This window comes from Ailuropoda melanoleuca, chromosome 20, assembly GCF_002007445.2.
Source record: "Ailuropoda melanoleuca isolate Jingjing chromosome 20, ASM200744v2, whole genome shotgun sequence".
Classification (NCBI taxonomy): Eukaryota; Metazoa; Chordata; class Mammalia; order Carnivora; family Ursidae; genus Ailuropoda; species Ailuropoda melanoleuca.
In genome coordinates this window covers 11625532-11640980 of record NC_048237.1, presented here as the reverse complement: position 1 = coordinate 11640980, position 15449 = coordinate 11625532, and the positions used below count along the sequence as shown (strand labels likewise).

At 42.1% G+C, this 15449-nt stretch overlaps 1 protein-coding gene across 1 annotated transcript in view; it reads right to left on the bottom strand.

The window, feature by feature from the left end:
- NPAS3 (neuronal PAS domain protein 3) overlaps positions 1-15449 on the bottom strand; it is an 891598-nt gene that overhangs the window by 114821 nt on the left and 761328 nt on the right. Inside the window, 1 exon segment of the mRNA XM_034648322.1 lies at positions 9606-9780. Coding sequence (XP_034504213.1) covers positions 9606-9780 — 175 coding nt within the window.

Below are 15449 nucleotides of genomic sequence, written 5' to 3'. Positions count from 1 at the left end.
ATGACCCACAAGGGAGGATCCTTCCCAATTGAAAATTATTTTTGTATTTATTTTTAAGTGATAAAATAATGATTTCATTGAGTCACTGTTCTGTTTAATAAGTTATACCCGGAACATCTCATACTGTTCTCAGATGCTTTTCCCTGGCATTCCAGCTCCTCCAGGATCTGGCTCCATTCTAGAGGGGCGTGCACCTTTGCTTCCATGAGGAAGACAGGGCCCCTTCCTGCCTCCCAGGTGCATCCCACTGGGCCACTTGGGATGATTCTCCTGGAAGATCATCCTACCTCTTTGACCTTAGGTCAGTTTTCACGCAGCACATGCGACTCATCCTTTCTCATCAAAGCCACCCAGAGTCACTGAGCCTCTCCCTGACTTCCTACACCGCCTGCCATTTTCATGGCCCAGTTGAGGGTAGCAGCACTATTGTTCTCGTTTCTCCGGCTGTTGTGTGTAGGTCTTCTACTGAGGGTGATCAGTGTTCTAAGGGCAGGTATTATATTTTCTACCTCTTGTGTTGTCTGCACGCACCCAGCAAAGTGCTCAAAGCAAAACACATGGCCCACGTTCAGATCCTGGGTCCACTCTGTGTGAGGCAAGCCCTTTACTATCTCTAGTTTTGGTCGAGGGTCATGGTGAGAAATACATTACTTAAACATACTAACTCTTGTAATTGTAACATAGAGGTAAACCATGGTAAAAGCTACTTATTAATATCATCATTAATGTTCCTAGAGTATTTGTAACAAGTTATACCTTGAGTAGAAAAAGCAAAAAGAGTCAGTACAAATTTCCAAAGCTAGCATTTCCTGAATTTGTTGATGAAATCAGTGGAAGGAGATAGTTTGGGAATACCTCCCTTCAGAACATGCTTACAGAGCCCAAAAGATCGATAGTCAGAGGAGCTAATATTCCTGTGAACCTATCATGCAGCAGACATTTTTTAGGTTACTTAAATAAAATAGAAAACTACCCCAAAGCCCTTGAGGGTGTGCATAGAGTCCCTGACAGTCATGGTCTATGTATGTTTGGGCACGTCAAAGCAACTCGTTCCCAAAGAAGCAACACTGGTGGGCTGTTCATTTCAGGGTTGACGTTTGGAACCCGAGACAGATCTCCCAGGATTGCCGACCGCAGTGGCTTGTGATACAGTGCTGACTGACTGTCATCATCACACTCCCGCATTGTACTAGTTATCTGTCCCCCTCACATGATGGTCAGCTCCTGGAAGGCAAGGAGCTTTATCTTTGTTTCCTCTGTGCTTTGTATAACGTCTGACACACGGCAGACATGGAATCAATGGTTACTGAAGAGTCTTAAGAATCTCTAATATCAGGTGGGCCTGAATCTTGAATAAGAATAACTACAGAAAAGACAGAGATTCTTTCCTTCTCTCAAGCTAGTTTTGTCAACAGAAGATAGGTGATGTTTTCCATGGGTCCCAAGAAACCATGATTGTGTTTCACGAGCAGATACCGCCAGGAGGAGATGACTGACTCCTGATGGACCCTATTGTTCTTCTTGCTTTTTTTCCACATCATTCCTGTCTTGAAAGACTGGTTCTGACAGGTAGAGCCTGGAAAAGCTGCCCAGAGCCTGAGGCAGAGCCGAGGTCAAAAGCACAGAGACAATTTTGGCTGTGCTCTTGGCTAATGGGGACCAAGAGACTCAGGGCTGAATTTTGCCTATAATTGATTCAGGCGCTACTGTTCACTGTGGTGTGGGGAGTTTTAATGTAGGGATAAAGGATGGAGCAAGGATCAGATGGAGAATTTAAGTCCTAAGTGAGAGAGTATATTTAACAAAAATATGGTTTAGCCAATGAGCTATGTGCTTAAGGGGCTAGTTAGGTTTCTCTCTGGATGCCAGAAGCCTCTCGGAAAAATCTCCTCTCCAGGGTCTGCTTGGAAGTCTACTATCAGTGTTTTGTCTCCTTTTTCCATCTTGTTCCTAGGCTTTGTACCTACTCCAGCCCTCATACCGTACTCTTTACTTTAACCTTTGCTGAAAAACTTGTGTGGTTTGGGGCAAGCCCCTTGGCATTTCTGTCACTTTCTCCCTACCCCCCACCCCCATCTGTAAAATAAGGCTAAAACACTGACCTGCCTCAGAGGGAGAGTGTGTGAATTAGCTCCTGTAATTAGTGGTTTCTGTACTCGGCGCACCCCAGGCAGGATGTGAGTGCCAGCCGTGTCGCAGCGGCCCGAGCGTGCTTCTCTAACACCGTGCTCGGGAATAACTGCTTGGCAGAGAGCTGACAACTGGAAGTTGCAAACTTTACACAGAAGCAATATTTCCAGTATTTTCCCCAAGCAATCATGAGTAAATTGCTCACTAGGGGTGGAAATGGTTTCCAGCCAGTCCTGCCTCTTCTGATCTGTGCACCCTGCAAAGCTCAGTCAATGCCAGGTAACGGATCCTTCGTAAATCTGCTGTTTAATGCAGATGAAGAATTCAGAATGGTATAATTTGGACAGGGATGAAATTTCGGTGCAGCGATATGTATTAAAAGCAAATAACTTATGCTTTGTTCAGGGCAAGAGTTCGAGAAATAGAATCTATAATTTGTAATCCTCCAATGACAAAGACAAGCACTTTTTTGTTGGTTTGTTTTAATGAAGAGGGACAGGTCACCCATTAACAAGTTGTCTTGGGTTTCATTTTAGAACCTCTGAAAATGTACCCCGTATCACCATAGGTAAGGAAAAGTCAATTATGACCTAGAAAGCTATATAAAATAACTGTTAAAAATAATGGGTTTAAAAAATCGATCTTCTAAACCTTCAATAGAAGGTTTAGGAAAACAAGTGCTACATATAAAAGGAGTGAAACTATTGTGTATTTTGATAAGAGTCCTGTGCTTCTATTATTGAACAAACCATTTGCTACCCCTTAAATACCATGATATTAATTTATATAAAGCTGCACTATTTTTTTTTTTTTTTGAGTTGCAACCACTATGATTGAACTCTGGGAAGAGAAAGTTTGTTTTAGAATGGCATGCAGAACCCTGGTGAGATCTAACATCTTCTCTGGGAACAAAAGTGAGGCTGTTTTCCTGTAGCTAAGTCGACAGGTCAAGGTGTCAAGCCCTGAAGGGTGCCTTGCACTGTAGCCATGTGACCTGGGAGCAGGCCTGGAAGGGCCTGAGCTCAGGTCCCAGGCCAGCACAGCCTGGTGGGAAGAAGAGATTTTACCCGACTTTTCTCTTGAGCTCCCGCAGGCAAGATCCTAGAAGTATAAGGTCACTTTGAAACGTCCTCATTGCACACAGACAAGCTCACCAAAGTGAGCTCACACCAATTAGGCTGTGTGCCTAGGCCTTGAATGCCAGAAGAGAGCTCTGGAAAATATGGATTCCCTTCTGTGGCAGTTCCAGATGATCTTGCTTAGCGTAGCTGGGGATAAAAGTGACATTTAAGAATAGTCTACTTTCTGCAGGAGAAAAGAGAACTGCCTCAGGGTAGCGTCTCTGAGGCATAAGAAGCACTCTGGGTTGGACAAGGCAGTCACTGGAATAGCACTGGCTTGTTTGTAGTGTCGATGCGTGCGTCATTTTCACTCAGGAGCGGCAGAAGATAATTTCTGTTTCGTTTCAAAATAACGATGACATAGCTAAGGGAAATAATCTTGCACATGTATTTTTTGGTATAAAAGCTGAGTTTATGCATAAATGATGATCTGTCTGGGTTATGAAAAGATTAGTTTTTGCTAGGCTGCTTTCTGACGACTAGACTTGACACATACGTGCCCACAGGGGTATTCGCAGGGGGCAGGCCAGGGTCGTGTCATGGTGAACAAGTCTGGATCACTGCCACAGCTACAGTAGAGACGCATTTTATATTCAATCCATCAGGGATAACCGTGGTACATTATCTGGTGGGTTTATCTTTGCTTATATTGTATGAATATGGAAAGGAATTAAATGTGTGTTTACAGTTTGATAAACATTCAACATAAATTATACATTTTAATTTCATTTATTAGTTGGGGACCATGGAAAGCAAAAACTTCATTGAATACAAACTGCCATTCAGATGGAAGGATTAGCAGCTTCCTGAAAAGGTACACTAATTGCTAAGAACAAAATTCATTTCTGTCTCAAGTGAGTCACTGCGTGGCTTGTGGTGACATGGTTGGTTTGTAGTCAGAGTTTGAGAAAGGCAAGGTAGAGTACAGCTCACCCTGGGGACCATAGAGTTTGTATTTTATACTTCCGGTGGATCCAACATTGCCATCAAGAGTAAATCTAGTGCTAATCAACGTCTCGCAGTCGGCAACTTGAATGTTGTAGTTACCATGCGCGTTCTCAAGCTCGGTTGATGTCTAAAAGAGCTTGGTCTGATCTTTGAGCATTAGCACGCACAGCAGTCTCCATGATATTATCTTACCATATAACGACTCCAAAACTCTCACCGAGATTAATGGTGATAACATAATTCCAGAAAGTTGCCACTCTATATGTAGAAATATATTGGCAATAAAAACCAGTCACTGTGTGCCTTTCCCCAGTAGGGGATCTCTCACTTTTCTTTGATTTTTAAAGGCTTCAGATCGATAACTGGAGTGACATTATTAACAGCTCCCTCAACACCTTGGCCAGCGCTAATATTAAATCCATTACACCTTCTGTTTGACATTTGCGGTACAGCAGAAAGTGCTGCAGATAGTCACATTGTCTGGGGACCGAGGTTGGATGTGGGGTTAGTACGATGGTTTCCCTTGCCTGACTTCTAAATTCAGTTCATTGATAGGCAACTTGAACCAATTAAAAAAAAAATCAGAGAACGTCGCCCACCCTCACCAACCCTCTACGAGATGGTAAATAATTCACCCTTAAAGGTGCAAGTGTATTTCCAATCTCAACAGTTTTTTGAAACAAAATAATGATCTGATCCTCCGATAAATTTTTACATTCTTTATTGTTATTCCTAAACATTTATGCGTCTAATTATATCACTTATTGTGGAACTGTCTAATGAATTCAGAGGAATGGCGTTCCTGTAGAATCGGGTGCTGATCAGACTTAGCACAGCACAGACGCCTAAGTAGAAAATGCAGATTATTTCCATTCAGGCAAGAACTCGACTGCTTCAATTTTGCTTGTCTTTAAAATATTCAGGACATAGAGTGGGCATAATAGCGTAAAGATCATACTATGCGGTGGTTATCTTAACCCCCTGAAACAGGGTAGGTCTGTCTGCAACTTTAGACAGAGCACGATAACCTCTATTTTAGACAATCAATGGTTAACCACGTTGCTGTAGTTATTCCTGACCAAAAGTACTGTCTCATACGTTTTGCTAAATTGTCTAAATCCTGGTACAGTATTGATTTCTCTCTATGAGCTCATACCCATTCAGTAAGCTGCAAGAACCTCTTGTCCTGGCTGGATTCCCTCTGAAGCAGGACCCAGGTATATTACTCCTGCCAGGGCTCCTGCAGTTGAGACTCGATCCTTAGCTAGTGGGAAACAAACCACTGGTGACGGAAAGGGCATTTTATGTTAAAGAGAGAAACATGACAGGGAAAGTTGCCTGTGAGGTTAAGTGAAAAAGCAGATTACCAGAAGCCTGTATGTCATGATCTTATTTCAGACAAACATACACACACACACACACACACACACACACACACACACACATATGTATATGGAAAAGAAAATCTGGAAGGATAGGCATAGAGTATATACATATGAACCGTGGTCATTTGCGGGTAGTGGGATGTTTGGTGGTCCTTAGTCTTTGTTTTCTGCATTCTCTAAAGTTTTCACGATGAGAATAAATTAATTTTAGAATTAGGAAAAAAAAAAAGAAGTAAAGTCCAATTTTATGACCTAACCCAAGGAATATAAGGAGATTTTTAAAGTTCCTCCAGGATTTCTTGAAAGAGCTGCTATTTTATTTATTAAGCATTTAAAGATGCAGCACTGAAAGTTATGAAGAGAACAGGATAGCACTCACAATCCCCAGATTACGGAATCGTTAAGAGTAACGAAACGATACACGTAGCTCTAGAAAAGGAAACACCCAGACACCCCGTTCTAGAGGTTCTGTGCTCCCCCTGCTGTGGGAGCCTGCAGGACAATACAGTCTCTTCCAAAATGTTTAGACCTCCATAGACACTCTAGAATTTTATAACTTTACAAACAAGGCCACCCACGTATTATTCTTCTGCCTGTTTTAAGATTTCTCTAAAGGAAATCCCATATTTACTAAACTATGAATGACTAGGCATGCATGTAAAAGATTTTTTTCAGTTTCCAACAGTCAAGAGATTCCCTGTCACCCCCCACCACCACCACGCCCCCCTGCCCATTATCTTGAGACTGGTTCAAGACAAGACGATCACAGGGCTGGCGGTTCAGAGAAAGAGAATTCCTATGATGGCACAGTCTCACTGCCTCTTAGGCTGGTTTAGTCACTTATTTCCTTTTATTATAATGCCAAATGTTATTTAGATTTCAGTCATTTAGTAATGCTACACTGAACACATCAGGGCTTCTGAAAAAGTCCATACCTTCATTTTCATAATCACCACATATCGATATCCCCTTTCCAACAGAATTACGCTACTATTTAAAAAAGAATCTGTGTTTCATCAGAGTTTAAAAGATTATGTTGCAATGAACAAGTCTTCAAAAATGTCCCCTCGTATTATTAAGAATTAGGAAATCTTGTTAAAATTCTTTCAGCCTTTAAGAAACATAAGCAGCTTGGGGATGTAGTGCCTGACATGAGCTTTTTAAGTAATTCCCTTGGAGCAGTGATCTGCATTAGTGAAGATATTTGGTTAAAGGTAGCACCCTACACTGCTTTTCAGTATTTAAGAAGTCAATCTAATTGCCTTTTAAGCCCAAGACAGAAAATAACCATGCTAGAGAGTTTTAAGGCAAAGTAAATTTCACATTTTGTAATGGTAAGAGCTAAACTCTTCATCAAGGAAGAGAAACCCTTCTTATGCCACTGTTGCTAATGAGCCCCAGTGGTTAAGAAATGTAGAAAGCAGAATTTTCATTTTTACTAGTTAGGATGGCTCCAAGAAGGCTGGGAGGGCAGGGGAAAGAAACCCAAGTAAATTGTCAATCATATTTCAATACTGAATGACAGAGCAACTTTAAAGGAGATACGTCATTCTCCTAACAGTGTGCCTAGAATTGTTTTATGCATCCTGGAGCCTCCTGGAAGGCACGGGATTCATCAGAGTTCTTATAATCAATCTTAAACCTGTTTGATTTTGACTCTAGCTTACCATAGCTCAGCAGAACTGGTTTACAGGCTGTGGATTTTTTTCTCCCGATCAAAGTCTTTTCCAAGTGACAAGTTACTCTTAACATGTGTTTGGGGAGACATCAAGCTCAATATGAATCAACAATGTGATTTGGCTGCCAAGAGGACCTAATTCAACCTTAGGCTGTCTTAACAGAAGTACAGTTACCTAAACCGAGAGAGGGGACAGTCCCTCTGGTCAGAATACTTCTAGAGAGCTGCATGGAGTTCTCAGAATCATATTCTTACAGGGTCACTAACAAACTGAGGCATGGCTGTGAGTGACTAGGGTGGTGGTGGGGTCTCAGGAACATGCCACTGAATAATGTTTGTGGGATGAAGGGCTGTTTGACATGGAAAGGAGAAGGAACGCAGAGGGAGGGAGAATTTGGTATATCTGATTCCATGTGTTTGAGAGGCTAGGATGGAGAGGAAGGAGTAGATCTGAAATGAGATCCCAGAGGACAGACCTGGGATCAGTGAGGAGAAATTGCAGCCAAGTTAGATTTTGGCTCCATATTCAGAGAACTTTTGTCTCGGAGCTGTTCACCAATGGAGTGGGCAACCTTGAGCTTTCTGAGCTTCCCACGGGGGTGGTTCCAGCAGACGCTGGAAGGTTAGGTGACGTAGGGACGGCAGCCCCGGTTAAAAGCCGGAGATTGTCTAAACTTGAGAGTCTGGGAGTCAGGGAAACAATGAGGGTTTTATAAACTTGAATTCTTATACATTGAGTGTTTAGGAGTATGAGCAATCCAGGTTCCCTAATCCATCTCCAGAAGGAAAGAGTAAAAAAACTATTTTCATGTGCTGTTTCTGAGATCTGCCCAGAAATGAATATTCTAATGACGAAATGCATTTTCAATGATCTCACTGAATATCTATTCAGTGAAGTCAGTGAGCAACGGTAGAAGATAGGACTTCCCTGGGAACAAAATTATGTTCATTTTTAAATGGTACAGAGTAGTCTTAAATACTCTCTCTTCTCATGCCTGGTGTTCACTGGAGAAAGATGCTCACCAATGCTGCAGAATAATGCCCTAGAAAGTGCAGTTAACTTACATGAGGAAACATGAATTGGTTTTAGATGGAATTAAAATATTTCCAAAAAGGCAAATATGTTTTCTTTTTCCCCCATCTGTGTGAGCAAACATACTGTGATTATTTTTAAGGTCAAATTTAAGTATTTTCTTAGAATCATTTTAGTATTAATCTTAAGACAGTTTTTTTTTCCCACTATCTGTAAAATAAGTGTGTATTGCAAATCTGTTTTAAAACAACAGGAGTAAAGTACAAGCATCTTTAAAGATGCAAAAATAATTTCCCAAGTAAGCAAATAAAACTTTGCACTTCAAATCAGGCCTTGATTCATTAAAAATCTTAAACTTCTCATGAGAAAAATTAACATTTAAACCACTGCTGCTTGGCCAAGCACTCCACCACACAAGAATATGAAATATCTCCTCTAAAAAAGTACAAAAAGGACAAAACCACAAATGTGGAACTTCAATTAATTTAAAGCCCCAATCAGCAAAGAATAAATCCTTCGCAGATCTAATTACCAGCGCTCTCGGAAGACCCAGGCCGACCAGCCAATCTTCCCCGTGTTTGAACAGCTTGATGAACTAGGGGACTGATGGATATCAAGTCATTTTGTTTAATTTATAAATGGATTTTCCCCTAATACTTAAATTATCATCAGTACAACACAATGAAAATGGGAACATTCTGAATGCAAAGTCTATAAGAGTCCTGGAAGGAATCCCAATGAGGAATGTCACCTCTGTTCATTCCTCTATACAATTGATCTAATTAAATACTGAGGGTGGAAAGGCAGTTTAAAATGTAGCCATTTCTGTTTTCTTTTTAGCCTTAATTTATCTGTTCACATCTTTCAAGTACCTTCTGATGCTTACAAAAAAAAAAAAAAAAAAAAAAAAAAAAAAACCAAAATTTTTGCAAGTCCCTAATATTTTTAATTCTCTACCAGCTAATATTCAAGAACCCTTTATCATAGATTTTGCTGAATAATAAATAAATGCATAACATTGAGCCACGGCAGCAATACAAGGAAGAGGGCCTTCCAAATTGGAACCTTTTCCCTTTAGGAATTTAGAAGTAATAGTACCTTCTCTATGTATTGTTCCACTGAAATTAGATCTCTGGATTATACTTATTTTCAAATCTCCTCCTTATTTAATTACTGCATGGGACAGAAAGCTGCATGGAATCGTTAAATACCATTAGGCCTATTTATAGTCTCTTCACACTGGCAACTTGAGTGCAATCATTGGCAAAGGTCCTGCCCACCAGCCCGCATGTGAGGACTGCAATTCCCACCTGGTTCAGGGGTCTCCGACTGGGAGGAGGAAGATGCGGAGCTTGCTCCGTCCTCAGCGGTGCCCTGCGAGAGGAGACCCCGGCCCGGCGGGAGCTTCATGCCCAGCTGTTCCGCCATCTCCACGTGGTCCCCCGGGTGGACATAGTCAAACACGCTGCTGCCTGTCAGCTCCACCTAGAGGGGGGAGGAGGAGAGAGAGGTGTCAACGGCATTCCGGATCTCAAATTCAGCACCCCCACCATTCAGATCTGGAGCAGAAAAGGAAATGGACGCAGACCCCCAGAAACAATCCTAGTTCTGAGTCTTTATCCTTACATGCTGAAGGATTCCTCAAGTTGAAAGAGAAAGATTTTTTTTTTTTTGGCGGGGGGGGGACATATTTTTATTTAGCAACTGTTTAGCCCACTTTGTTCTCATACGCTGTCATTTGCATACAACCAAAACATTCCGTGAACTGTGGGGGAGCCTGCCTGGCGCTCAGCTGTTCTATCCATGCATCATCAAATACTTGCATGTTTGGTGTCAAGCGAATGATTGACTGAATGCTACGGTGTTCTTATTGAGAAGTCTGGGCTTTGTATAGAAACAGCCCCAGATAGTGGATGACTCTTTTCCTTAGAATGCGAGGAATTCCAAGATGCGTATTTACACACATCAGCTTATTTCTATGTAAATTTAGATGAAAGAAGTGCTGCTTACAGATATATGCAAAGGCATAATGTTTTCATTAAATATTACTCATTAGCTCGATAATCGTATGGAGAATTTTCCATGCAAAAGAGGTCAGCTGGGGTCTGAACCAGCCTTTTTTTTTTTCCTGCTAGCATCAGCTTGTTTTGCCTTCAATCTAGTAAGATACGTGGTACAAAAGTCCTTGAGGGCTTTTATTTTGTATACTCTTTGTACCAGGCGGGTTCTAAAGGTGGAGTGAATGTCAAATATCCGAGGAGGGTCAGCCTGCGGTGGAGGCCCGGCCTATTTCCATGCTGTCAGGCATGGCCCCTGTCTAGGCTGCGCGCTGTCGGAGGGGTTGGCCTTATCTCTGTGCTCGTCTGATGGTTACGACTCTTACCTCCTTCCAAGAAGGGCAATAATGCTACTAAAATAATGCTGGGTTCAAGGTACAACGCCAGGGAAAGATGCGTCAACAATAGAATACAAAAGAGCTCCTTCCCGGGTCCCTGACTCGGTCCTTGGGAGTTTCACGGTCTCAGGCCAGCTCTGATGTACCCCAGCGCCAGAAGTTCAGGCGCTCGTTAAGTTTCTTGCTGGATATTTACCTAGAACTCTTTCCTACCTCATCTCCCTTTCCCGTGTAATGTGCAGCGTCCCTCCAAATTCTACCTGAGAGCCTGCATGCTTTTTCTTCCCAGAAGGAAGCTTGGCAGTGGGCGAACTGTCACAGAGAGCTCAGTACCCAGAGTGATTATTATCCCCAGAACTCCAAGTCCCAGTAAAATGATCACATCTACTCCCAGACACCATTTGATTAAAATCGTAACGGGCTACACATCTTCAACGTCTATCAATTAACAGAGGGAGAGCCAGAAAAATGGGAGGCTAAATTCAGTTTGGTTAATAGCTATTCCTGAAAAGGGCTCGCATAACTTTTACCGAAAATGAGGTACTTTTTCTTTGCTATTAAATTACACTCTCCTACCGTATTATCCAACTACTGACTCTATCATTTTACAATAACCATTTCCTCCATTTGATATTGTTACAGAGCGTAAATCAGGATTCATAAGTGATCAGTTCCTACCCTCTGGGACGGAGGGATTACATGGAAATAATCCCTCTAATGTGCGCCTTGCCTCTAAGCATTTCACACAGCAATAAATGGGTAAACTGACTTTGAGCAATTAAGAAATTAAATGAAACTAATAAAATGTGTGTTTTAATATTTCTTGATGGTTATTTTGTTTGGGATTAGTGACTATGAGGAAGTCACTGGCGTTTTGCAGGGAGTCCGATGGCAGCACTCTAATATCGCTGTCACTTCTCAAACTCAAAGTCTTTCTTTAATACTGCAATGTGCCTTTTGGCACAGACCACAGATTGTGATAAGATGACAACACAGGTGGGAGATTAATAGATTTTTTAGGGGTGCCGGCTAGTGAATATTCATGTCAGCCACTGTTACCGCGGCAAGGAGGAGTAGGCCGCTGTCTCCACAGCCTGCTTGGCTGGGTTTTGGAAATGCAGACATTTCCTTTCCATAACATAACTGCCCAAGTACAGCACATCTATTGCAAGAAGGAGGCACCATGTGCCACGTGCCCTCAAGGGATCTTCCACCAGGCACCCCAGAGTCTAACAGTGGACAGAAAGGCCGGCACGGAGAATTTGACTCTGTCACAGTCTTTCTGTGGGTGCTATGCTCAAGGTTACTCGGCGGAGGGGAAGGCACAAACTACTTGGGATCGTAACTTGACTTGGAGAACAGAATGTTTTCCTCCTCTGCGGTGTGACCTTGGACCATTCACTTAACCTCCATGGGCTTCAGTTTCCACTTTGGAACTGGCAGTACTGCTGCTCTGCGGGACTCTGGGGGGGCACCACTCACACTGAATTCTACGTGGACAGGGGCACCCCCTGGAGGATCCCTCCACAGGAATGGTGTAAGGCGGCGGCCCCAAGAGCCAAGCTGAAAACAAGACTTTCTCTATCTGCTTCAGAGCCTGATTTTGAAAATCTAGCAAAATCATGCAGAGCAAATCACTTTTTAAGAATGAAGCAATGTGATGCTTTAATCAGAGGGTGCAGCAGGTGTGATGCATGCTTTGAGCCCCAACTACACCAGTAACGCTCTGGGGAGCTACCCACCACTGTGCACAAGTGCTTTCTGTACTTTTTTTGGATTAATCCTCGTAACACTCTTTTGAACTATTCTGGTGACTCCTCTCTTACAGAGGAACCTGAGTACTAGAGAAGGCTAACGGTGCAGGTAGAATTTGGTTCAAAGTCGGCCTTGTCATCCTACCACTTCTCAGAGAGCGCATCTGCAGTCAGGGAGGCCGAGCGAGCCGGGACCTCTGAGCTCTTCCAATCTTTAGATTCGCTTCTGTTCAGGAGAGAACTCTGAACACCAGGGTGGAAGGAGGCTGGGGGCAGGCAGCCCGCCCAATGCCAGGCCTGAGGATGTTTTGCCTTCAGACTCTCAGGCCAAAAAAGGGCACGAAAGCAGGTATACTAAAGGGAGATAGACATGGCGATGGACAAAAAGTCTCTGGGCCTGGAGTCCTCCTCCGTTTCCTAACATCTTACGTTTGTCTAGCACTTTCAACATTCCTCGCACTGCTTTTCACTTCACTTTCTTAGATTTTAGAGCTGGGAGAGACCTTAAAAACCACCCGTAAGGGGTGCCTGGGTGGCTCAGTCTGTTAAGTGTCTACTTTCTGCTCAGGCCATGATCCCAGAGTTCTGGGATCGAGCCCTGCATCTGGCTCCCTGCACAGCGGGGAGTCTCCTTCTCCCTCTGCCCCTCCCTCTGCTTGTGCTCTCTCTCTCTCTCTCAAATAAAAAACTAAAATATTTAAAACTTAAATAATCTTATTTAATAGGTAAGAAGTTAAAAATGCTTGTTGAAATTTACCCAGCTGCTTGCTGGTAGAAGCAGGGCTGTCAGCCCAGTTGGCAAACTCTCAGTTAACCACTTTTCCTACCCATTATCTGATTTTTTTTTCTCTTACGAAGACTGGCTAGAACTCACCTGCCACTAAATTCTGCACCTCAAAGTATACTGCAGGAACCAAGAATGGGAATCTTTCACTTGGTGAACAGACATGACTTCGTGCTACCTTGAAATAGGAAACATAAATAGAGCTCCAAACCAATGTTACTATAGTTAATTAGATACCCTCAACTCCTCAGTTACCAAGACTTCCAAAACTTGCCCGCTAAGGACTAGGACTAGTGTCTACACAGTAGGTCTATCATGACTGTTTGTTGAATGAATAAAGGATAGATATTTAGGCCTGAAAACATTTTGCTTTATCTGTGCTTGATTTGGACAAGTTTAGGTTGGTTCTTTTATATTATTCATGGCATTATTATTTTAACATTACTTGTCCTGTAAAATGAGTTACAATATAGCACCATAATATATTTATTTCCAATAGGTATCTGTTGAATGCATGGAGACATCGACCTTCTATAAAAGCCAACTGATTTTAACTGAGGATAGGATTATAAAAATGCTGGGAAAGAACAGGTTTTAAGGCACTCTTTAATACAGCCATCTTTTGTAACCCCCTCTCTGCAATCTACGGCAAAACTATGGCTAGTTTGTTATCCAAATGTACACAGTTTCCTAAAAGTTCTTTCTTAACTGTCCTTCAGACTAACAGAACTTTGGAGAATGGTCATTTTATATTGATTAGGATCTCCATAATGGAAAGGTATAGCCTTTCTCCCCTTAATATTGTGTTCTTCTGATTAGTGCAAGCTGGATGGTAAGGCAAATATGAGACCCTCTTCATTTTACAGTAAGTCCAATCACCTTATGTGATATGCTAAAAAAGCCAAATGTTGTGTTTATTTAACTCAAGAAACAAACCCATGGGACTTTGAGTTCTCGCTCTAACCTAAGGAGGAACGTAAGCAGTACTGTTTCCAACCTTGCTCACTGGATCCCCCTCTACTCTACCCCCCTCCCCAGCCCGCCTGTGACATGGAGAGAAATTCCTCTCTCACATTGCTTAGCGTATTAGAAAACTGCTGAGAATGTACAAGGGGCAGGAGACAGGCAATGAGTAATAAACGGTCATACCCAGAAACAGCATTTAGTCTAAAATCCCTTCTCCCTTTGCTTCCCCACTCAAGCTACCTACCATAGATTCCTCCAGAACAGATTATAGCCACGAATGTCATCTGCAGAGCCAAGCTAAACCATGGCTTTCCTCAAATTTAATTCACATTCTGTTAGCTTGCATGCAATTTGCACACTAGACACAGTTGATTTGGTAACTCTGAAGTTTCCCAGAAAAAAAAAAAGTAAATATATTTTACAGTGGTTTGAGTTGACTTTTCCATGTAGGGTCACTGTACCCTGCTGGTAGATAGGATGAGGGACTAATTTGTCTTTTCATACATCAAGCAAGCATGTCAATAGCCTTTGCTTGGCCCCCTGGGGTGAGCAAATACTTTTTAAATACCGCGATGTACTAACAGTGCAACTCATTGCATCCAGTGCTCCTTTGATTGAGATGGGTTGGTACAAATGAGGAACAGGGAGCAATGTCCTCTCCATGTTGGAACAACTTGAGAAAGATACTTTTATGAAGAAAGATCATAAAACCTATTTCTTTCTTCCTTTAAAAATATTTCCATTTTAGGAATAATACCTTGTTCATTTTTATCACACAAAAAAATATCATTCGAAAGCTGCCATTTAAGGTACAATTTCCTAAACCTTTTAAGGATTTTTTTTTTTTTTTTTGAGTTTCTGAGGGCATTGAGATTGCTGGGAGGACTTGGAGGCACTGTGGGTTCAGCCCTCTTCCCAGAGTCCTTTGCAACTAGGCCCTACTCCTACAGCGATGCCAGCCATATTGTGACAGAAGATCAGACCTGAGAGAGGACGATGTTAGTGGCAAGTGGTACGGAAAACAAACTCCACTGTAAGACCCTGGTTAGAAAATCCTGACCCAGGATAAGACGGAAATTCTATCTCCACACGGCAGGTTAGGATTTGTAGTTTTTTGGGGGTCACGTGTATATTATTGAGGGATAATAAAGTGATAAAAGAATAAAATATAATAAGATGTGATAGCTTGATTAGCATAGGTTTTCTTTGGATTTACTGGTATCTTAATGCCATCTTCATAACTTCCTACGTATTG